At 40.1% G+C, this 23,592-nt stretch overlaps 1 protein-coding gene across 5 annotated transcripts in view; it reads left to right on the top strand.

Annotated features, from left to right (window-relative positions):
- LOC149800879 (uncharacterized) overlaps positions 1–23,592 on the top strand; it is a 242,737-nt gene that overhangs the window by 170,860 nt on the left and 48,285 nt on the right. For all 5 annotated transcript variants that reach the window (XM_089954901.1, XM_089954904.1, XM_089954902.1 and 2 more), the window contains one exon: positions 18,374–18,440. In XM_089954901.1, the coding sequence (XP_089811027.1) occupies positions 18,374–18,440 (67 nt within the window). The remainder of the gene's footprint in view (positions 1–18,373; positions 18,441–23,592) is intronic.

The raw sequence follows: 23,592 nt of genomic DNA, 5'->3' as shown, positions 1-23,592 counted from the left end.
TCCTGCGTAACCTGCAGGATGGGAGGGATTGTAGTAAACGCTGGCTAAGACTTTTTCCATTTTTTTGTGTTAATAAGACACCCACTCTTGGAGGAGGCTACTCTTTTTCTCTTGGGGTATTTTCTTGGATTGCAATGCTTTGCGTGTGCGGCCACCAATAGGTGTCGAAGAGGAGAAGGATGTCTGAGCGGGGGATATCGGTTCTTGTTTCACTTCTGTCTTCACTTCTGTCTTCACTTTCTTTTTCTCTTGTGAGGAAGAAGGGGTGGCCATCATCTTTTTAATCCATCCAATTCTGGAGGTAGGTGGTGTTGTTAACTTGCGTACTTTTTCTGGTGGAGTTTGAAACCCTTCCTCTTCTTCTCTTTTTTCTGTCTTGGTCACGGGTACTGGTGGTACTGGTACTGGTGATGGTGCTGGACTTTTCATCAAGGTCTTAAAATCTTTCAGAGTGGGTAGAGCTGTTTCGTCTAAAGCTTTCTGGTGAAAGAGTTGCAGTCGTTGCAAGAGTTGACCGTACTTTTGCGATTTTTCTGTTTCGGACAAATCTTGGCGATCCATCAAGGACTGCAATTCGTGTTGTAACTGGGACATCTCGCTCAAATGGGGATTGGGAGGTAAATGCGGGGTGTGTTGTTCTTGCCACCGATGGTATTCCATCCATCGTTTGTAAGGCACTAAAGCTAGTTTTCGTCCTTCCATGGGGTTGTCAGGGGTCGATTCTGAGATCTTGGAACTTCCGAGGCCTTTTTATCTTGCTCCCACCAGTCCTCCCAACATGGTTCCCAAGACTCCTTTCAGTATGGGGCCTAACAAGAGAGGTAAAATACCTCCACGTTGCACTAACATCTTCTTTTTTTGACGAATGGGAATTTTCTTTTGAACCATTTGGCGAAGAACGTGACGATGTTTGCCTAAGCATTGTTTCTGGTGCTTGGACAAAGGGATCGTGCCTTTCAAAACGTTCAAACAACATTCGCACACGGTATCGATGACCTCTTTGGAGGCTGTTTGAATGAGTTTTTTTCGTAGGGGTGGAGAAGCTTTGGACAGGACAGATAACATGTCCCCATGTTTGGCTAAATGTGGTGGCAGTCCTTTCCTTTTCTTTCCTTGGGGTTTTCTGGAGGGTGACATCTTTGAGTCTTCAGGAGCACCAAAAAACACTGATACCCGACTTGGTCACAGGCTTTTTTTATACTGGAACGCCTCGCCACTGATTGTCTTTACGTCGTATTAGTTTGAGGACAGGCATGACACGTCGTGCAGGGGTACGTAACGGACTAAATCGAGCCAGTTCTTGCTTGGACAAATCCAGTAAACTTTGTAACATGCCCGATCTTTCTTGAACTTTGATTTTGGGAGAAGGTACTTTGTGAGCAGCAGCCACTGCCACTAAATTGGAAGGTCCTGCCACTGGGGAAGTTCTTTTGGGGGTCATCAACGGAGAAGTTCTTGGTGTGATCAACGTCTCCAAGTACTCTTCAGTTCTGGGTGTCATTAACTGAGAAGTGGACAAACGTGAAGCTGCCGGAGACGCAGTCACCGCTGTGGCAGGTCGTGGTTTGCGAGTGTAAGGTTGCGTCCTGGCCGAAGTGCCTCTCTTGCGACTAGTTTTCTGTGGACTTTTCTTTTTCTGGGGGCTTCTTTTCTTTTTCCTGGGTGGTGGTGGTGTCTGGTCAGAGGAGGGTCCTGCCACTGGAGAAGTTCTCCTTGGGGACCTGGTCTTTTTCTTCTTGGGGCTTCGTTGGACTTTTGTCTTGGGGATAACTTTGGGGGCATTAGGATCCCATCTTAAGAGTGAGCGAATGATGACCCCTCCTAGAGTACCGCTCCCTCCAGGTTTCAAAATGATTTGTTTTTTGGTTTGAGTGTCGATGCGGGGATCGGCCAGTTGGACCAAAGCGACTTTGTTTCGATCGAAAAAGCGTTGGGTTTGATGAGGAATCTGAATGATTCCTTGGAGTAATTGACGTGCCGTCACCGTGAACCATCGTAAGACTTCTTTGAGACTAGCTTCTAAGACACGAGCTCGTGTTTGTGGATCTTTTTCTCGACTGATGCCATACAAGGCACGAATCAATTTGACGGGAAGATGCGACTGAAGGGACGTCATGTTCACACTGTGTGAGACAGACGAAAAAGGGTCTGAGGTTTTTATAGATTTTTTGATGGGGAGTGAAATGAAGTCGAGGACGGAGACGTGTACAGGACAGGCCCTCCGTCTTGGCACCAGTGGTGAAACAAGTGGGTACGAAATCGCAAATCCTCGGGAGTCGTAGGTTTCAAATCGACGAGTAAATAGGCGTGTGGAGTTTGAGTGGCATCGTCGTACGCCTGAGTCAGCAAAGGCGTTCCTAACTGTTTGGCTAAGACTTGCACTTGCGATTTATCTCGAGGGCTTTTAAACAAGACCACGTAATGCGCATTGAGACTGATGGTGCGATGGGCTTTACTTTGTTGAAACAAATTTTGGGTGATGTAAACGACACTGGCATTACGGTGATGCCCTTTGCGCGTGAACCACAGTTTAATGTCTTCTTCGTCTTCTCCTAACATGTCGTCGAAAATAACCAAATGGGTTAGACGGGAGTCAGAGACGATGCCATCGTCTTCTTTAGGAATGCCTTCCACAAACACGATGGAATCGCCTTGACTTTCTCGCAAGAGGCTGTACGCCGATTGCCACTCTTTGTAACACCACACGATTCGTTGAGGGGGTCGATCGATCAAATGATGTTTATGTTCGATCAAACGTTTGACGAATTCGGTTTTGCCTGAACCGCTAGGTCCAGCAATGAGCATGTTAAAGGGATGGCGAAGATACAAAGCCTCCCAACTGGCACGATCTAAGTGTTTGTTGATGACTTTGACAGTAGAGGAAGAGGGAGCAGAGACAGCAGAGGTAGCCATGGTGTGAGAAATGTCACTTGTGACACGAAAAACAAACAAGACAAGAGTTTATATACTTTTTCAGAACACGTTTATTGAATGTTTCAAACATGAATACGAAAGACAAAAATACATAAAAGCCAAAGGCTTAAGTACAAGAATAAAAGGCAGATGATAACCATGAACGTGGAATAAACACAAGTGTCTGTACAACATGTTTTGGGTAAAGTTCTAACCAGTTCTATAGTAGGGGGTAAGGTCACACAAGTGTCCTCCCGAAAGGGTCTTTCAGGCCTGTCCACGACAGTCCTGTCCTGGGTGACGGGTTCTTCTAGCACCGTCACTAACACAGGTTGAAAAGTAACTTTTTTCCTTGAATAACTCTCGTGCATACTGGGCCACCTCTTGTGTCCAAGCCTCAAAACCCTGGTCTCGGTGATGTCCAACATTTGACTCCTAACCTATCTGGTTTCTTCTTCGTCAACGACATGGTAAGTTACTTCAATGAACAATGAACTATCGATCTTGCCTAGGGTTCCTTTTCATATACAGACCAATACCGACGTGACCGTACGGTAAGGTGAAGTGATTGGGAAGTCGCACTCGCTTCTGGCATACAATTTGATAGACTTTTTCCAAGGGTCGACTGACGATGTGGTGAGTGGGTAAACGTACAATATTGTTCGGTTGATAGGTGGTCACTTTAAAGTTTCCATCCTCTCCCGATTGCAAGGCTTCTTTCAATACCCCAAAGTTGACCACTCGACTGGTACGATGATTCAGAGTCAGTCCTTTCACTTTGCACGTCGTGTGCACTTCTCCTTGTTTGTCCCGGTATTCGTAGCCGTAATTTTTGGGACCACCACTGACGAAACTTAGAATCTTGTCGTCGGGATGCTCGTCTGTCCAGGCTCCTAAACGGTCTCCTTCGATGTCAGGGTGCTGTTGAATCGGGTGATGGATGTAAATGCAACTGTCCGTGTCAAAGTACAGGACGCGTTCTTCTAACAGTTCTAAAGCTTCGTACAATTTTAAGTGAGCATGAGCTGTCACGTAAGCCGCAATGATGACATTTCCAAAAGGGTCGTCTTGTACAAAGTCCAGATCTTCTTCGTAATTGACCAAGATCAAATCCTCTCGAACGACGTCCACGTGTTTCATGTATTTGGTTTTGTCGTGAATCATCTGGAAGTAGCGGGAAGGTTCTGTCAAATATTCCGTCTTGGGTAAACACGGTCGTTGTGCCATTTTACCCCACAAGCAATTTAACATCACTTTGGCAAACGATCGCCTGCCTTCGTTTTTTTCGATGTGGTCTAAAGAGATGCCTTCTTGTGCATAGTATTTCTCTTTGAATTGTATTTGGTCTTCGGGAGTGTGACACCAGGAAGGATAGCCGCTGGCTTCTTGTTTCAGTTTCAAAAAGGCATCCACGTAGTCGGCGAAAATGCCTTTCTGAGTAGGGTCACCCTTGTGGTACTGTTGTGTCTTGGGAAAGTGGAAAATTTCGTACACTTCTAACAGTTGGTATCCCATGTCCAGAGCTTTGAACAATTCCACGCTGACCCAGGTTCCCGTCAAGGCACGTTCTTCCTGGCTGTGATGGCAAGGTTGGTCCTGGTTGCACGTTTCGGCACAAGTACGGCACAAGGGAAACATCAGTTTGCTTTGACAATGGTGAGGTAAGACGGGATGGTATTGGTTCGTGGGAGGCAAAACTTTGCACTTGATCAAGCCTTCGTATTGTCGAATGTTTTTCAGGTCAATGTGTTCTGTTAACAATTGTGGTTGCCCTGCAGGAAAGCGACAATATTTGCATACGTAGGGATACAGCGAACACACGTCCAAGTATTTGATTTCTTCTCCTTTCTCTTCGTCGGCTTGGTACAGCAAACAGGTGGCATTGGTCCTTCCTCCGTACAAACTATCCCTCGGGTTCAGCGGGTCCATGAACTGGTAACTTTCCACGAGGCGTTTAAACTCGGGATCGGTTTTCATACGGTGATCGTACTTGTGTTCCCACATTTCCACCACTTGGTATCCTTGTTGTTCTAACTTTAGGCGTCGCTGACAAGTGTCCTGGTACAAGTCTTCCATGGTTCGTTGCAAAAACTGATTTTTAGTGTCACGGTCAGGGTAGCAGACGGGACATCCGTGAAATAAGCAACCGCTAAACTCGTACACGATCTTCGGGTTTTCTAAGTCCCAGCCATCGACCGAATACGTTCCGATGGTCTTTTCGCCTCCTCCGTTGCGGGCATGCTGAATCCATTTATCTTCCTTGTCGCACAAGTAATGTAACCAACGTAGGGCTTTGACCGAGTATTGACGCTTGACATAGTGGGTCGTTTGAGGACTGATGACAGCCACGGTGTTTTCAGGCATGAATCGTTGGCGGTACACACTAAGGAACACGCTTTGGCAATGGTGCAAGCTTCTTTCAAAGGATCGACCCCTCCGTGTTCCATGAACAGTTCTCGAAATTTTCCACAGCAACGTCGTAAAATGTCCACGTCGGAACGACAATACTTTAACATTTCTTCCTGAAAGCCGAATGGGTCCGAGGCATGAGCCTTGTACCAAGCGTAGAAAGCTTCTCGTTGTTCGGTACGCATGTTGTCGGGGTCGTAATAGTGAACCTCAGGTAAATGGGGTAGAACGGCGTGTTGATTGGCTTCCGTATTGAAAAAGTGTGGAAAGTACCCTTTAGCCATTTCTGTCATTCCAAACGTTTTAGGCATTCGACTCAAAGGCATGGCCAAGTAACTCATCGAATCTTTAAACTGCACTTGTCCCACTTGCATGAAAATGATTTTGGCTCCGTTCAAAGTCACTTTAGGACGCTCGGTGCCTTGTTCCGCATAGTACCTCAAAAGAAACTGTCCATCGTATCCGGAGAAATTGTGAGCCATCACCGTGGCATGACGATGACAATCTCCGTAACGTTCGATGTCATCTTGGCTCCACGTCTTGTGGATGGGGTCTAAGACCCATCGGGCAAAATCGGCTAACGTGTTCGGTCCCCGAAAGATTTTTTCACGTCCTCCAGGAATCTTGCTGCAGTGAGGGCAATGACGGAAGATAGGTTCTTGAATGCACTTCTCGCAGGCTCGATGAGCCACGCAGAAATTAGGAATGTGAATGCCGGTCTCTTGCATGCATTCGAAATCGAAAAAGATGAAATTGCCTTTCTTCTTGTGACCGTCCTCTTTCTCTGGTGGGGGTTGGTATTTTTGCACGTAACATTCGTGTTCCAAGTCCACGATGTGGTGACAAATGTGACATTTTTTCTTTCCTCGACATACGTGTGCCTTGGCATTGTTGGTACGTATGCCTTGTCTACACGTAGGGCACAATCTCAGGAGTTGACAAGCACATTTCTTCTGTGAACCTTGTGTTTTCAAATGTTGTTGGTAACAGGTAGGGCTGACAAACGTGCGCAGACAAGTCGAACAAGGCACTGGTTCTTCGCTCAGACAGGGTGGAGAGGCCAAACATCCTGGGCATTTCCATCCACAATGCTTGTGTTGCTCTCGATTATTATAACCATAGTCACATTTCTCACAGTAATATCTTTATCCCAGGAATCCGGTGATACTGGTAATGGTATCGAAATGGTCATCGTGATGATAAACATGAATGTATTTTCCGTCCTTAAAGTCTTGGCCTCGAAACAACAGAGACCCGCGCATTTCTTGAGGGTGCACTTTCAAGGTGTAGCGTGGAGCTAGGGCATCTTGCAATTTTTGCATCTCAGGAATGCCACAGGGTGTGTCTTTGGACAGGCCAGCTTGTTGCAACAGGAGTTCTGCTTCGTTTCGTTGTTTGGCTCGATCGGATCGTTGAATAGTGTTCCAGGTTCTTTTCCATTCTGTCGTGTCGTTCTTGTTGGCATAGGTTCGTCCCACCACGATGGCACGGGCTAAACACATCTGGTCATGAGGATTGTGAATTTGGACAAGACTACGCTTAATGCTGCGAAGCTCGTTCACCAATAACATCTTTTTGCGTCCTGTCCCTTCAGGAAGAGAGACGTGGGCCATTTTCAGTGTGGCTTTACCATCGGTGATGTCAAACTGGTCATTAGATTGTTGTACGTGTTGAATCTTGTCCATGATTTTGGAAGGGGTTAGTTCTGCAGGTCTGCTAAACTCGATCCAAACAGGGGATTTCAAACCGTCGTGATCTATGGATAGTGTCAAGCGATCGTCTTCTTTGGGTTGACATTGTCGCTTGAGTGCGGTGAGCAAAGAATCCCACATCTCGGTGATGAACCCTTCTGCTTTCTCCAAGGGTACGTCGGCCTTGAAATCTTTAAACTTCACCGTGTAGGTGTAAGCCGTGGTTCTAAATTTTCTAGAGGAGCGCTTTTCCGTCTCTCGAATGGAATAGTATTTTTCAGGGTTGACTAAGGGTGACGAACTTGGTTTAGAGGTTTCAAATTCTGGTTCACTCATGTCCTCTTCAAAATCACTGGCATGAATTTGTGCCAAGATTTCAGCCCTGGTACGAGGCGATAGATCACGTTTCTGCCTCTTACTTTCTTCTTCTTCTTTCTTCTCGAATGAATGGGATCGTTTCATCTTGAGTGCAAAACGTCAAATGACTCAAGTTTAAACACCATAGACTAATTTATAGTCTTGGCAAACCAGCGTATATAAAAAGGGTGTGTGTCTTGTCCTTTCACTATTCATTTCACTCTCAAGCCAAGCACAACGATGGAAGAGACTACCCAGATGGAACGTTTCGTCAGAGCTTTGCGAGGGGTCATTAGAAAATTCTCTTCAGACCAGCCGACGGACTACTCTCCTTCCTTTCGAGATAAAAGTTAATATATTTGCTATATCTGTCAGAAGAAAGGGCATTGGTCTTCAGAGTGTCCAGACCGTCAAAAAAGAACAAAAACAGGGACTAAAAGAGACAAAAGTCAAGATACCTGTTATTATTGTAAAGAAAAAGGACATTGGTCTCCAGATTGCCCAAAAAAGAAACAAGAGGAGTCAGAAGAAAAGAAGGATTCTTCAGAAGAAGAGAGGGATTCTTCAGAGGAAGAAGAGGAAGAAAGAAGACAATTCTATTTAAAAGAAGCAAAGAAACAGGAGAAGAAAAGAAGAAGGGAAGAAAATGAGGAAAAAACGGTGAAGAAATTCAAAAAACAGAGAGACTAAACAAGGAGAAAGAAGAAGTCAATGAACTTTTAATTAAAGTGTTCTGTGGTGAATTGTGAATTGGATTGTAAAAAAATGGAGAAAAGAATACATGAATGATATAAGGTAAGTGTCTTTGAGTTTTGATTTTAAAATAAGAAGCTACACTCACGCACTCATACACAGACACGTACTATAAGGGTAAAATGGGTGGGGTTTATTTCTGAGTTATTGGCAAATTGAAATTGTATTTCTTTTCGAGAAATGTGGGTGGCCCTGAAAAGGGCCTTTTTATTTTGGTGTAGGGGTGAGTTTAACCAGTCAACTTTAACTGCCTTAAGCCTTTGCCACGGCCAAGGCCTACTTCTGATGATTGGGTTGAAATCACTAAGGGTGGTACGACAGGCTTAGTCACAGGGTTGGCGTGTTTAGCTCGGGAAGGTCGTATTCTCTTCGGTCGTGATAAAGAAGTCTGATACATTTGTTTCAGACTTCTTAACTCCGCTAAAATGTCCAACAGTACCGTAGCCGTTTGATTTTCACCCTCTTGTTTCTTTGCTGCTACTTCTTCTTGCTGTTGTTGCTGTTGTTTTTTTCTTACCTCTTCTTGTTGCTGTTGCTGTTGCTGTAGGAGAAAAGCTTGTTCCGCTTCTTTTTGTCGTTGCATAAATTTCTCCAATTCTTCTTTCTGTCTCTGTCTAAAATTCTCCACTTGCGGTAATGAAGAAGGTAACGAAGGTTCCGGAACAAATTCTTGCGAGGTAAGAAAATCCACAAAATCCCAATGTACCTCTTCTGAAAGTAAGTCCGGGTTGCCTTGGGCAGTCTCCCCTGCTGGTGCACCCCAATGGATCGTTTTCTGAGTTTCCGTCATGTTGAATCACTGTCGCATAGATTGACTGCACACAAGCGCTAACGAATCTATATAGACCACGTGACGTCACAGACTGCTCTCTTCGGATTGGATGCGAGCTGACTGAATTTTGTAACGCGTGTTCGGATTGGTGAATGAATTCAATCCGTTTCAATCCTTCCTCTACCTATAAATAAGCGCAGTCCACTGCATTGATTCACTTGTTCTCGTCGCTTCAAGATGTGGACCGATGTGCAATCTTCTACGCTTGTGTCTTCCATGATGTTCCGGACGGACATGCTCATGTATGTCCGATCCAAGTGGACCGTTGTCCACAGGACAAACACCAGCCTGTGGATACGTAGGATCTACGTTGAAAGACAAGGATGCCTGAAAAGAGTGCTGATTTACGGGCCAACAGTGAGACGTAGCATAAGGACAAGAAGAAGACCAATGCGGTACCATTTATGTTAATGAATACATTAACATAAACCCAAAGGCCCTTTTCAGGGCCAGCCATATTTCTCGAAAAGAGATAGCATTTCCATTGCCTACCCTTTTTTAAATTTAAATTTAAATTTAAATTTAAAAAAATTTAAAAAAAAATATAAAAAAAATCCCATATTCAATTCCCCTTTGTCCCTAAACAACCCCCAAACTCTATTCCCCATGTTAAATTCCCCTTGTACGTATATCGGCCCACAATTTTTTCCCATGTTAATTCCCCTTGTACATATATTAACCCACGATTTTTCGCCATGTTAAATTTCCATTGTACGTATATTCACCCAGGGGTCTCCGTAATGCTAATTTCCATTGTACGTATAGTGGCCCACCTTACTACTGCTAGGAGTATAGCGCATAAGCTGGCACATCCACCTCTACCACGCTTCTGCCACCGGTTTCAGAACGTACTTACATGGTTCACTCACTTACTTGTCCGTTTAAGCATCCTAACCTGGACTCGCAAGTATTTTATGTCTTTATAGGGTTGCGCTTCAATGGGTACTTGTTCTTTCATCAGTATAGTCGCTTGAAGCTATATAACTTCAGGCTCTGGTCCTAGTTACCACAGCTTCATAGGCCTAGCTTCTCTGGGCAGCTCCCTTTAACTTTTAATATGATTAGTCAATGTCTCCTCCTGCCGCATACAAGAGAGAGACAAAATCACTCTTGCTATCAATTTCGCTATATGCCCAACTACCCCACGTAAGCTGGGATACAGCCTTCCTAAGCTGGGATACCGCCTTCCCTCATATACCGTCTTCCTGGATCACAGCAAATGTATATGGACTCCGAATACTTATTTGAGGGATGAATCCCAAAAGTGGCCTCTGAAGATATGAGAGATCAGCAGCACCGCTCGTTGAATGTGTTCCTACGCCCAACTTAGTTGGCGAAGTCGTACCCATACATGATAGGTATGTGTCTGTCTCGCAAGTCTTTCGCTAAGCGTGGTGGTCATAAGGGTCCGAAAAGGATGTCTATCGACTCCTCCTTCCACCGGCTCTGTGGAGTAGTTCCTTCTCCTGTCAAGCCCTCCTATTCTTCTCGTCCAAGTAGGTTCCATACTAGGTCACTTTTAAAGGCCTGGTTGGACCTAACAAACGATGCATGTATCCTTGCCGCATTAAGACGAGGTTATCGGCTTCGCTTCCGGGTATCTTCATTGATATCAAAGAAAATATTTTTTCCTCACCATTCTTGAATCCTGAAGGTGATAAATGTATATCTTTTTTAAGTAAGAAGAAGCGAAGAGGGTGTTTAAACACTCAAATCCCGACGTTATATTCACATGTCTACCTGGTGTGTAAAACAGGGGAAACATTTGACTTATTATATAAGATTTCATCATTAAGCACTTTTATTTGGAAATAGCGATTTATGGTGGAGAGGTCATCCGCAATCATGAACGCTATAAGGACGAATAATTGGCCAGTCTTCCCAGGCCTTCAGGATTCTTACCTACACATCCTATCTTTCAGTTTAACATGAAATTCCAGGCGTTTTATCTAAAGTACGAGGACCGTGTTGCCCTTGAAAGACCAGTTTCTAATGCTAGCAAATTCAAGGGAATCTCTTTCATTGTGAATTCAATTAGGACCCTAAATATAGTCACCACATCAGCTGATGGTTAAATCAAGGTTTTTGATCGGAGTTCTGATACACGCCTTAGAATATCTTTACTTCCTGAACAGCTGTGCCCTACCTTTCTGGATGGGATCTTCATCACGACCAGAGGGGGCAGTCCTTCGGGCATTGTGGTTCAAGCAAGAATCTTACGTGCATGTCAAAAACCTAGAAATGTGTATTTCTTCTCCAGCGCTACAGATATGTACCAATCTCAGTAGCATAGTTATTAATGTCGTCACGTAAGCACATCTTTCGTGGCGTTCCACAGAGAAACATACATTCACACCCTTCTCTTCGGTCGGAAGTCAGACACAATCATTAGTCGAGTAAGGCTGCAGACTCCATCGGTGAATCTAGGAGGTAGTGGATCCACCGAAGTATACGACGCGAACTGTGATTGTGTAAGTGTAAGTCGGATCGCATTGATCTGTTCTTCCACTTTTTGGCCGAATTAATGGATTTTTAAAAAAAAGTTTTCTAAGGATACACATTCTCCCTTTTCCACTATTTACGACTATATATCAGCCCTGTCTTACATTCTTAAATGTATTATGGGCTCACCAATTGGGTAGGGGGATCATCTGTCAAAAGGTATTGGGCATGTTGAACCCCAGAAACCAATGTTTCGTTCATTAATGCCTAGGTGGAACCTTTCTTTTATTCTTTGGTCGTGAATTAAACCTCGCCAAGACCCTCTGAGTGAGGCTTTCGTAGATAATCTTATCTAAATACGGTCTTATAGCTGAAGAAGAAGTGAAACATATTGCACTTTTTGTGCAAGAGCTTTGCCTTCGTATCATTGATAGCTATGATTCGGTATGTCTTCTTTGCCTGCTAAAGCTTTAGGGAACATTATCCGCGCCTGAGTTACTTCAAAGCTTTACTATTTGTTATTTATATATTTGGGATGATTAAGATGGACTTATAGGACTTAACCTCCTGTTTCTATATAGCCCAGTCAAATTGGGATAAAAATAGTCGAACAGTTTTTTTCTTCCTTTCAGACGCAACGCTCATATTTCTACAGCTACCATTTACATGTGATTAGTCCCTCTTTGGCAGTTTGTAGCTAGGGATTTCTTCCAAGAGTAGAACAAATTTACAGAAAATCGGTCTAGCCGATTTCGAGTTCTAGGTATATAATTATGCGAGAGATAAAATAAATCTCACGAGAAGTGTGCCACATAAGTTCACATATGGAACATTTTCCCTCCTTAAAGGAATTTGACTGGACCCATCCTTCTAATTTTATCTCTAGTGACACTTCGACGCACAAATGAAGTTTCGCCAATTTTAGTCAAGAAGAAAATAGAAATAAGAGTGATATCATTGGAACCAGCTATGTATACGAGGTGGATTTTGGCACTATTTATGTTTACAAACACGGTTATCTAATTCTAATTAACTTTGTTTGTTTTCAGAAGAGTAATCTGTTTACTGGTTTCATTCAAAGAACTCAAAATAGTCATTACTTGCATCATTTTACAATTTCACAAATTATCATAAATTTAAAGCGCTTAGAAGTTTATCTTTGTCGTGTGTTAGTCTTACATAAATGCATAAATATGAATGTTTTAATGTTTTGAAATAATTCAATATATGTTGTGCCTAATATGGTCTGCGTTTTAGTTTTCTTTCTGGTCAGGAAGTACGTCAAATTAAAAAATATGTGTTATTAGTAAGTTTAGAGAAACGAAAAGCAGATCACATTCAGAGATTACGGTTCAACAACTTCCTGTGTTCTTGTGTTTCTTTATGCCGTTAAATGTCTGTTCTGATGACATGGAATGTACAAAAGGCAATGTGCGGTACACTTTATTAAACAAAGTAGACATTGAGGTACTTGCTAATCACTTTCTTATGTCCGATCCGCTTTATTCCCTAGACTCCGTACATCCCGATATTAAATTTTTCTCACGTTCAGACAATAGGTTAACAGTGAAGTTTGAAGAAAAACCGACCCATACAAGGTTTGGGTGAATAGCAATCCTACATAGATTGTCGCTTTGCATTATTCCTTTGTCTAGTGCCTGTAACAATAGAGCTTTAGGAGCAGAGGTAAAATGGATCGATAAATGTACATATTTTGTATTTGTAGCCCTATCGTCATCACCATTCTTTTCACCGGAAGGTTACTCTGAACGAATATAAGAATTGGAAGATCTATTTGATGTTTAACCAAGATTGCACTTACACAGGAGAGGGAGAGTTCAACGACAAATTAATTTCATTGTTTTCCTCAAATCTAAGTGTTTAACAGCAAACGCTAGAGGTGCTGTTTTAGAAATGTTTTTGTGCGAAAGGCACTTCTCCTAATAGTCAATCTGTATGTACTCAATTAGAGTAAACCGTTTTCACAGCCGATCATAAATTTAAATCTTTAACAGACTATAATATTATAAAACAAATATTCACCTTAATTGTTAAGGCCGATATCATATATGATCATTCGTTGAACATTTAAGATCACTGTCCAATTAAAATTTAGTTAGTCAGGTCAGCTGTACATACAAGAACGAATGTTGACGTTCATATAAGAAGCCTTTGACTGCAGACATCGTAGCGATATGACTGAAAAAAAAAAAACACACACACACACACACAGGCACCTTTGACAGAACAGATTAGTAGGAAAAACACGTACCGGTTCTTTATCAATATTATACACGGTTTAACGAGAGACAAATACCAATAAAGATACTACATGACGAGGCTTAATGCGCGAATAAAGAGGTTTTGCGCGCGTACAAATCCATTTTGGAAACTATTAAAAGAGTTTCAAGCAAAAATACGACAGAAGAATAAGGAATGGATATTGTGAATGTAAGCTAAAAGGCACCAAATATAAAAAGCAAAGAATTTGTTTGCAAAAGAAAAATTTAAAGCCAAAGAAATTTATGATAGAGGTCAATTCAGAGGGTGTGAGACGACTGCAGACATTAACATTCCCACGTTCGATAGTAAACAGAATTGTACGTTACCTGGACTGTATCCAATAGTTATGGGATATTATTGTTTTAGGTTTCCATTACCTAACAATACTTAACTGTATGACGAGAATCGTTGCCAGATGGTCTTAGTAAAGGTTACAAAATACAGCAAAGAAACCTTTCCCACTTTTATAATTGTTTTGACAAAATCCCCACTATAGAAGAACTCACCTCTGCAATTAGATTACAATACAAAACCACGATCTGTGGCCACTACTGGAATTTTACATAGCAATTATAATTTGCGGACATTTTAAGCAATGTAATTATATTCACAACAGTGTACCATACATAGAAGTATCCCAGTCACTTTAAACAATGTGCAGTAATGCCTCCCGTTTTAAAGTGGTGGGAAGAACAAATAAGACAATGACTAATTATTAGGATGTAAGTATCGTACCAGAGATGCAGAAAGTCCTGTGGAATGATATACAGTAATCTGGCTATTTTTTCTGAACATGTCTATTTCAAAAACCTACTACATCAGAGTTTTCTGTATCAATGAAGAGATACGTTTTCACGTGGAAACATATGATTTGGTCTATGTGATGTTTCTAGGTAACGTGAAAGCATTCAATACAATTTGGCACTTTAGGTTATATCACAAATTGTACAGACTTGGAATCTTGCGAAAGACTTGGCTCATCAGGAAAGACTCATTTGATAGGATGACATTTTATATTTTATTGAGGAATAATATCCTAAACTGTTCGTTTGAGGCAGAGCTTACGTGAGGACAGCACCTAGTCATAGCGGTTCATCCTCATAATGATAAACGTTATGAGCACTGAATTGGACCAAGCCTTGCGCTGTGTAAAAATTGCCGATCTTCACCGACCTTTTGTGTTATTAAAGGACGACAACAATGTAATGGCAAATTCACATAATTCAATGCAGCGTTTGGCTGACAAAGTTTCAAATTATATGAAAAATTGTGGAAGGTTAGATATAACACAGAGCAAAGCTGCACTGATTAATTCAATAATGAAAGAACGACGAAGTTCCCGATTTTCATTTTGCCGGCAAACACCTAATATACAACTTAAAATCAAATAATAATATAGAAGAAGCCTGATATAAGGGCCAAATAACTGCTGAATTACTTTTAGTTTATTGGTGTCTTACACAGTATAATGAACCCTCGAACAGGTTTTAAAATCTTAAAAGGAATTATTCTACATTTTGCACTGTACGCACGCAAACTTTCGTCAGGTTTTTTAGATTCCAAGATAGAATACCTCGAGTTATGTCAAGGTAAGTAACAAGAAGGATACACACTTCAGACACGTAATCGCCCACATAGTCAGCTTCCAGAGCTGTAAGACTTTGGACAACGAAGCATATGTAGATAAGGCAAACTTACCGATTTTCAACAGACTTTGCGCAGGCGAAAGTTCTTCTATATGGAAAAAAGATATTTACTCTACATTTATGTCAGTATTTTACAAATTCTTTAAACGACGAATTTTATACTAGATATTGATTGACAGAATGACAAAGAAATATGGCATGGGAAGCTGTTTTTACTACTCAGTAAGGAGAGTCCAGCCAGAAGAAAAAATGGGTTTGGAATCGACACATTTATGTTACTCAAAGTAAAAAAGAATCCGTTCAGATAGCAAATCTGTAATTATTATATGCTCAGTTTTTTCTCTGTCAACTTTATATTGTCAGAATCGTGCAGTATTTTACGATATTGAACTCGCGTGGAATTCGTATTGAACTCACGTGAATAAAAGAACTACTTTCTATTGCAAACAAACAATGGACGGAGACACCAGCACTTTTGATTTAATATATTTGTCTGTGGAAAAGTAAACCAAATGAATGAACTGAAGCAGGTGTTTCGTGGACTGCCACATACGAGCTGCTTTGCCACACTCCGCGTTAACGTTTATGATACAATGTTTCGGATTTAAGCTTGCTTTAGACGCCAGACAGGGTCCTTACAAATAACATGCACGTGACAAGGCATAAACTGTCTTCTTTAGCTGGTAATATGAATGGCAAAAATATACTTACAGTTTTACATCCTGAATTTCCTTAAAATGTATTTTCTTAGATCTGCAAATCCGAATTACACGAGCTATGTCATGGGTTCTCAAGCCTTATTACACATTTCTAAATTGCACTGTAATTTAGACTATATTCCAAGTCCAATTATATCCTCCTTACTGCACTCAGAATGAAATAAACATTATATTCCATAGCGTCTTTTGGATAATTGCAATTGAAAGACTTCATAGTATTCCCACATTTTGATTTCAGACATTCAATGGCAGAATATAAACACACTTGCAGATGTCAACACACCGCTGAAATCCGATGTACTGTCATGTAGAATTGGCACATATAAATCCAGTCCATAATCACGAAATTTCGTAGAATCGTCAAAAATACCAAAATCTATTCATTCCAGATGAAATGGAAAAGTTGTTGCAATGCGCATTCATTTCACATTATGACTCCAAAAATCAATTTTAAGTAGACCAAAATGCCATTTTCTTTCCAAAGTTATGTATAGCGCGCGACTAACTTCAAATTTATCAGGGCGGAGTTATGTGTGCAATAATAACGTTGTTGTTGTGTAATGATTATCTGCAATTCTGCATTTATTTGGAATACGACAGACATTTAATTACTTTGTTTCTTGTAGTGTAATTTTGTTTAGATAATTAAGCCTTAGGTAGAACAAGAAAATGAGCATATAATTAAAGGTTACTGCATTTGTGTGGGAAAATATGAACTCGTTTTGTCGGATGGATATATTGCACTCCCAAGGTCGTGTAGTATATCATCCGAAAAACTCGTTCATATTTTCTCATACAAATGCAGGAACCTATAATTACAGGGTGACTTAATTCATTTCAGAAATATTACTTTAGTTTTTAAACTAATTAACGTGTTCTTTCTTGTACGTGCATTTCCACTGACGTTATGGTCTATTTGAAATAGTGTAACTACCTGCCCTACATGTTCTTAACATCTTATCGTGGGTTGCGAGAAACTAACTGAGAAACGAGTTGATGCATTTTGAGAGTGTGATTGACAATTTAGAGGTGATAGATGGGACTGACTTTATTCAATCGAAAAGAGGATATTTTGATCAGGACACTTCTTGGCAGCAAGGATGGCTGTTTTTTGCCTACAGGGTATGATTCATGGAATAGACTAATGCTGCTTACTCTAAGTGATATAGTTTCCTTAAACCTCAAAATCAGTGCCCTACTTATATCCAACATGCCCCATCATACTATCAAGAACAAAACATATATTCGCGTTTAAGGAAACCAAAACAAAGCAAAACTAGTTATACAAAGTCTGGAAATTCTTGTTGTATCACAAACCAAGCAGATGTAATACACTTTAGGTCATATATAATAAGGATTACCACATCTTACGACCTCAGTTTCCTTTTCTTATTGGGGATTTATTGCCTGGTATTTTTATCTTGATTAGAATATTGTCGTCTTATTAATTCTGCCATTGTTTATTGTACAATGTATATTTGTAAATGATCTTTTAATACATAACACATGAAGCACAAGAAAGGTTTCGATTTCTCTTGTCATTCTATAATGTTAGAGATACACTTTTCCCTTATGTCGCCAATATATTTCAAAATATCTATGATTAAACAAATGCGTTAATTTTAAAAACTAAACCTCATTGATAATTATCCACATTTTATCACGAAGCTAAAACGACACATACTGCTACCATCTGTATATATTCTTCTTTTGGTTGTTATTATAATGTGCTCAAAGTGTTTAAGTGCAAATATTATTATAATCTCAAATATTTACATCACATTCCTTGTATCGTTCAGCAATAGATAGAACATGCACGCATATTAGTTTTGGATCCATTACTACCAGCAGGTAAATGTTTATAGAATGGCCAGTGTTAACTATGTGAAGACAGTTCTCATATCTAGTATGTATCAGTTCATACATAATTAGATATTCATCTTTGTATGGTAGCTGACGCACTATTCCCCTTTAAGTTTTTAATGCAATAAGGTCATTATCATGTATTATCAAGTATCTGAATGAACGGGTGTTATTTATATCAAAGTCAAGCATACACACACTCTAGTTCTGTACATTATCTTTTCACGTTATTCAATTGATACAAAGTAAAACTTTCATAAACCAAATATTTTGTCAATACTGGGGATGTGGCAAGTTAAAAGACATTGCATTTGTACTAGAAGGGTTTTATTCAGGCCAAAATGTGTAACCAGTTTGATAGAGGATTTGTATTAGTAAGCTGTGAATGAAGCTATTAAACATGCAGTAAATATAATAATTTTTTATAACTATTTATTTTCATAACGTGTTTCTCTCTTTTGATAGCCTCTCAATGTGAATATCAACGAGGATGCAATTGCAAACGTGGAAGATATATGGGAACACATTTATGGTAAATCAACAAATATATCACTAGATGTTATAGTTCAAAACTAGCAGTCTGGGTTAAAACAATGATATATCAATGTGTGACTGTTACCCAAAGCGGTCACCTTTGACGATTGCCAATCAGTTTAAATGCTTAGGTTAGATATAATTATCTGATCTGAATTATCTGAATTGCGGAAACCCAACCTATTGAATATGTTTAGATGATGTGATAAGTACAATTCCAACTGATCATTATTTAAGAAATACACTCCTGATAATCTTTGCGTGATAGTTTTTAATTATAGTAATTTTTATTTAATGACTCTGTTAAGGACTAATTAAGGCAAAACTTGTATGCGGACAATTCATGGGAATAAGGTTTGCAAAATGATTTTGATTAGGCCAAACGGAGAAATATCATGCTGGTCATTTTGTCCCCGGTAAAACGTTGTTTTAATATGCGAACAAAGAAATAAATCCGAGATTATTTTTTAAAATTATTTTGAATTGTTATCAAAGTAATCTTCTTGAATAACGCGAATACAATTCCTACAGACAGGCTCTTTGAACAGTTAAACTGTTCTATTTATTAGCGTGATGAAAATAAATCTACTTTGTCAATATTATATCTTATAGTTCTATTACATTTTTTACAACTCCCTTGTAACTTGTAATCTTCTTGAATACTGCACAGTTGTCTCTTACGCTTATTTATCTTTATCAAAGCATTATTGCGTCCTTTCCTATCAATTAACCGAATAAAAATATATGAAGTTTAAACATACATTTTATACAAGAATATATTATAGTAAAGTATGTTATTTCTGTACATACATCGTAACAGGAATTTAACCGAATTAGAAAAGAAGGAGAGGTCATATGAAGGAGACAGTATTCACATATTAACTGTCAGATTATGTTGACTCCCAAGAAATATAACATGTTAATTGATTAATTAATTGTAAAATTAATTCGTTTTCCCTTGTTAACATGGATACTAAATTTTATTTCCTCGCCTCAAGTGATTTTCATTAAAATGTGCTAGGCGAGGGTTTTAACAGTCCAAAACTTTATTTTAAATAATGGGTTTTAAAAAATCAAAACTTTAAACGAAAGTAATAACTTCTAAATCTAATAAGGTCATCTACATATGAATATAAATATGTCTATCACTTAGGTAGTCTTTGGTGAATTGTGCATACAATTTTTGTCAAAAAGTCAAAGTTAATACAAATGTGTTTAAACAACTCTAAAATTTGCCTGAAAAAAATTGCCTGAAAATATAATCGGTTCAGCTATATATGAACGCAGATATGCATATCAAGTTCTTATTGCCTAATCCACCTGGACAAAAAGTCCTGTCAAAATGGAGGTTTCGCCAACTTACTTCTTATCGTGAGGAGTTGGTTCTAAATGATACTGCTGCAAATCTGATGTCCGACATTACCACCATTTGCGGCTGGTAGCCATATTGAAAATCTGAATGGATGATCATATCGAAATTGGATTTTCACCAAAAGATTTGTTGTTATGTCTATTTGATTTAAAATGAAAATGATTCCAGTCTTGCATTCAATTTTGGACGCCACGGTGGCCATATTAAAATATTGCTATTCGGTTTATAGTGGTGGAGAGCCATATGGCCCGGACCTCAGTCCTAACAAGCCTCGGCTTTTCTAAGTTATTTTTAGATCTCGTGAATACTCTCGTTTTTTTTGGCTTTTAAATCCTTATATAGTAAATTATATGGGCTTGTTTGGGATATTCCATTTACTTCAGAATGTCAAACTAATCAGAGCCTAGGGTCTTCAAACCCTCGAAGTGGCCTCTGAAGGAGCCTGGTTGGGGGTGTTGTCGTCTACACGGTCATGATAAACAGTCGTCCAGGATGTAAGGTTAATGTTTCAGGAATAAGTTTTTTATGAGATGTCTTTTCTGATATAAATAAGCAAATGTTTGCATCCTTCCCATTTGATATTGTTAGCTTTCTAAGCATAAAAAGCTGTGTTATCTGTATTGATGGTTATATGTTTGGTCAAAACCATATTTATTTTAGAAACCGTTTATTAAAATGAATGTACAATTAAAAGATTTCGGGGATACGGTAGAAAGTATTTGCTTCTTGAAACACAGAATCCTCAACAGAAAAACAAAAAGCCATGAAAAACAGAAATAATCACATCAGAGCATAAATCTGGATGTTGGTACAAGTGGCACAAAGAGGAAGAATGAAGAAATGTGTATGTATGTATGTATGTATGTATGTATGTATGTATGTATGTATGTATGTATGTATGTATGTATGTGTGTATGTATGTTACTTTTTAGGAAAGTAAAAGCAGAAATACAAAGTCTTGGAATCCCATTTATTCAAAAATCCTGGAAGAAAATGGTTACATAGCGTATATTTAACCAGAAAATATAGAACATTCCTGTCTAGCCACTTGATGTTGAGGGGTCTTCTGAGACAAGCTGTGTGGAATTGATTCAGCTTCTTTGCATAGCGATGGTACGCTGTCCAGGTTTCGCAGCCGTATAGTATCTTAGAGAGTACTATAGTTCAGTACACCCTTCAGCTTTATTTGTAGACAAATGCCTCTTCAGTTCCAGACATTGGCGTTGAGTCTGTCGAAGACTGCGTTGGCCTTTGCAATCTTGGCATTAACTTCGTCATGATTACGACGTTATGGGACAGATTGCTGCAATGATAAGTGAGTTTGCGCATGACTACGGTAGTTGTGTGGCCTTTGACTGATGTATGGCTCAGCATACGGGCTCTTGGGGCTTGCTGATACATTACTTCAGTCTTCTTTGTGTTGACCGTGAGGCCGAAATTTGTGCAAGCATCAGAGCCTTTGTCGACGCAGCGTTCCATGTAAGTTCCTGAGCCAGCACTGACGGAGCAGTCATCAGCAAATAGTAATAGGAAAGTTCTGGCGTGTATCTTATCTGCGATGGGGAGAAAAGACATACGTCGGTAGTTGTCACATGCCTGATTATTTCCTTTGCTCATATACAGGTGTATAATATAAACGTCCTTGAATCCCTAAATGATCGTCTCATTCTTCTACATCAACTGATGGAGCTTTTCAGCCAGAGTTACACCGCCTTCCTTGTATATCTCTCCTGGAATTGAGTCTGAACCAGCAGGTTAGCAGCTAGAGAGCAGACGTATCGCTTTATGGGTCTCTAACAGGGTTAGTGTATCATGATCAGTGATTCATTGACTGGCAGACGATCAATTGCTTCATGATTGATGGATATTGGGTAATTAAGGACGCAGTTGAACAGGTCGTTCTACGTTATGAGTATTGTCTCTTTTTCAGTGATCAGCGTGTTCCTATCCGCACTGAGGAGAGGGGATGATCCTGGTGATAAGGGGCCATGGACTTCATTCAGCGATTTAAAGAACTTCTTCATATCATGCTTGTCAACGTAGCTTTGAATCTCGTCACCTTTGCTACTCAGACAAGAATTCTGTATTTGCCTTAGGTTCTACTGAAGGCATATTTCTATGACATGGACTTTGGATCATTTAGGTACGCTTTGTGCAGGCGATGTTTGTAAGCCAACAACTGCTTGATCTCCTGTCAATTCTCTTCAAACCAGTCCTTGTGCTTTCTGGAGGAAGGCCCTATGATCTCTGTAGCGGTGTGGTAGACAAGCTCTCTACGGGTCGCCAGGTCTCACTCCACATTATGGATATCCAGAGGGGTGGTTTGAAAACGGTTTTCTAGAGTGCTGAAAAGGATCGAATTGGAGTTTAAGTTCTTCAGCTTGGCGATAGTCAGCCGTTTTGGAATATTCTTACCTTGCGGGCGTATCTAAAGTATGATACAGTTTAGCTTGGAGACTACAAGGATGTGGTCAGTCCAACATTCTGCGCCACACATGGACTTGGTCACCCCTACATCTTACCTGTCTCTCTTCCTGACTATCACGTAATCAATGAGATGCCAGTGATTAGATCAGGGATGCATCCATGTCATCATGCCGTGTGTAGGGAGGCGGAAGATGGTTGGTGATGAGCAGTTCATGCTCTGCCCAGGCCTGAAGAATAACAAACCATTGCTGTTGCAGCGGGCGACGACATACTCTCCATGCTCCCTTCCCAGGAGATGTTGTTAGAGCCAAGTCTTACAATAAGGCCACCAAGGATGATAAGCTCGTCAGATTTGGGAACACAGGTTATGATAGTCTGGCGTTCTTCATAAAATGCGCACTTTACTTCTTCCGGATTGTCATGGTTGGAGCATAGGCACTGACGATCGTGACATGCCTTCTTCCGTTCGACAGGGGGAACTTCATTGTCATAAGCCTGCAGCCTATTTTGCAAAAGGAAGTATTTTTTACTCTGCCTCATCAATTATCAAAATCCAAGTGTAAAAACAAAACAAACTGGTTTATTTCTGACATTTAGAGTGTACTTGAAAACATGCACTTAAATAGGTTTATTGAATCGTTCATAAGTCAAGGTCGATTCCCTTCCAAAAGTAATGACTGGAACGTATTGCTAAATGCAAAGTCCTTACTTCATATGACACTGATTTGAAGTGTATACTAACTCAAGACGCATCACTCAGTAGATTTCACAAGCTATTGTTTGATAGCAGTTTGACCCCGACTGTATTATGGGAAGTTCTAGGAAGTTTCCAGCCTCTCTTTAATCATGTTGAATTATTCATAATATCGTATCCAAGTTGGTTTCATCTTCGAATGATGCCGTTTGCATTCGCTGTCATACTTTGTGTACTTCTTTCGCTGATCATTTCATAGGAGCATGTAGTTTCCTTACACCGAAACGGGATAGGCTTTTGTGCCACATTATTGATCGATTCGGAGTACACGTTTACATGTACTTATATTAACTTGTCTGATATTCATTTTGTCAATACCCTACTGGGAATGATGTCCCGAAACTTACTAGCTCTTATTAGCAATGATCATATTATGAATTTTCATCTCCTGTGTATCACAACTTTTGCTTCCCTGATGAAAAAGTAAACAAGAAACCTTTGAAAGGGCAACATCATGATATCCAATGTGTTTTATACCCCTAATACTCATTTACAATGTGTGCTTCATAATACGATATAATCTTCTGTAAAACAGTCTTCTAGCTTCTTTTAGATCTTCATATCGTATAATAAGGAATCACCTGTCCATATCTGCAT

Source organism: Sinohyriopsis cumingii, chromosome 4 (genome assembly GCF_028554795.1).
Source record: "Sinohyriopsis cumingii isolate HCF-2022 chromosome 4, ASM2855479v2, whole genome shotgun sequence".
In the NCBI taxonomy this organism is placed as follows: Eukaryota; Metazoa; Mollusca; class Bivalvia; order Unionida; family Unionidae; genus Sinohyriopsis; species Sinohyriopsis cumingii.
Note: the sequence above shows the minus strand (reverse complement) of the source record. Positions and strands in the feature narration are given on the sequence as shown.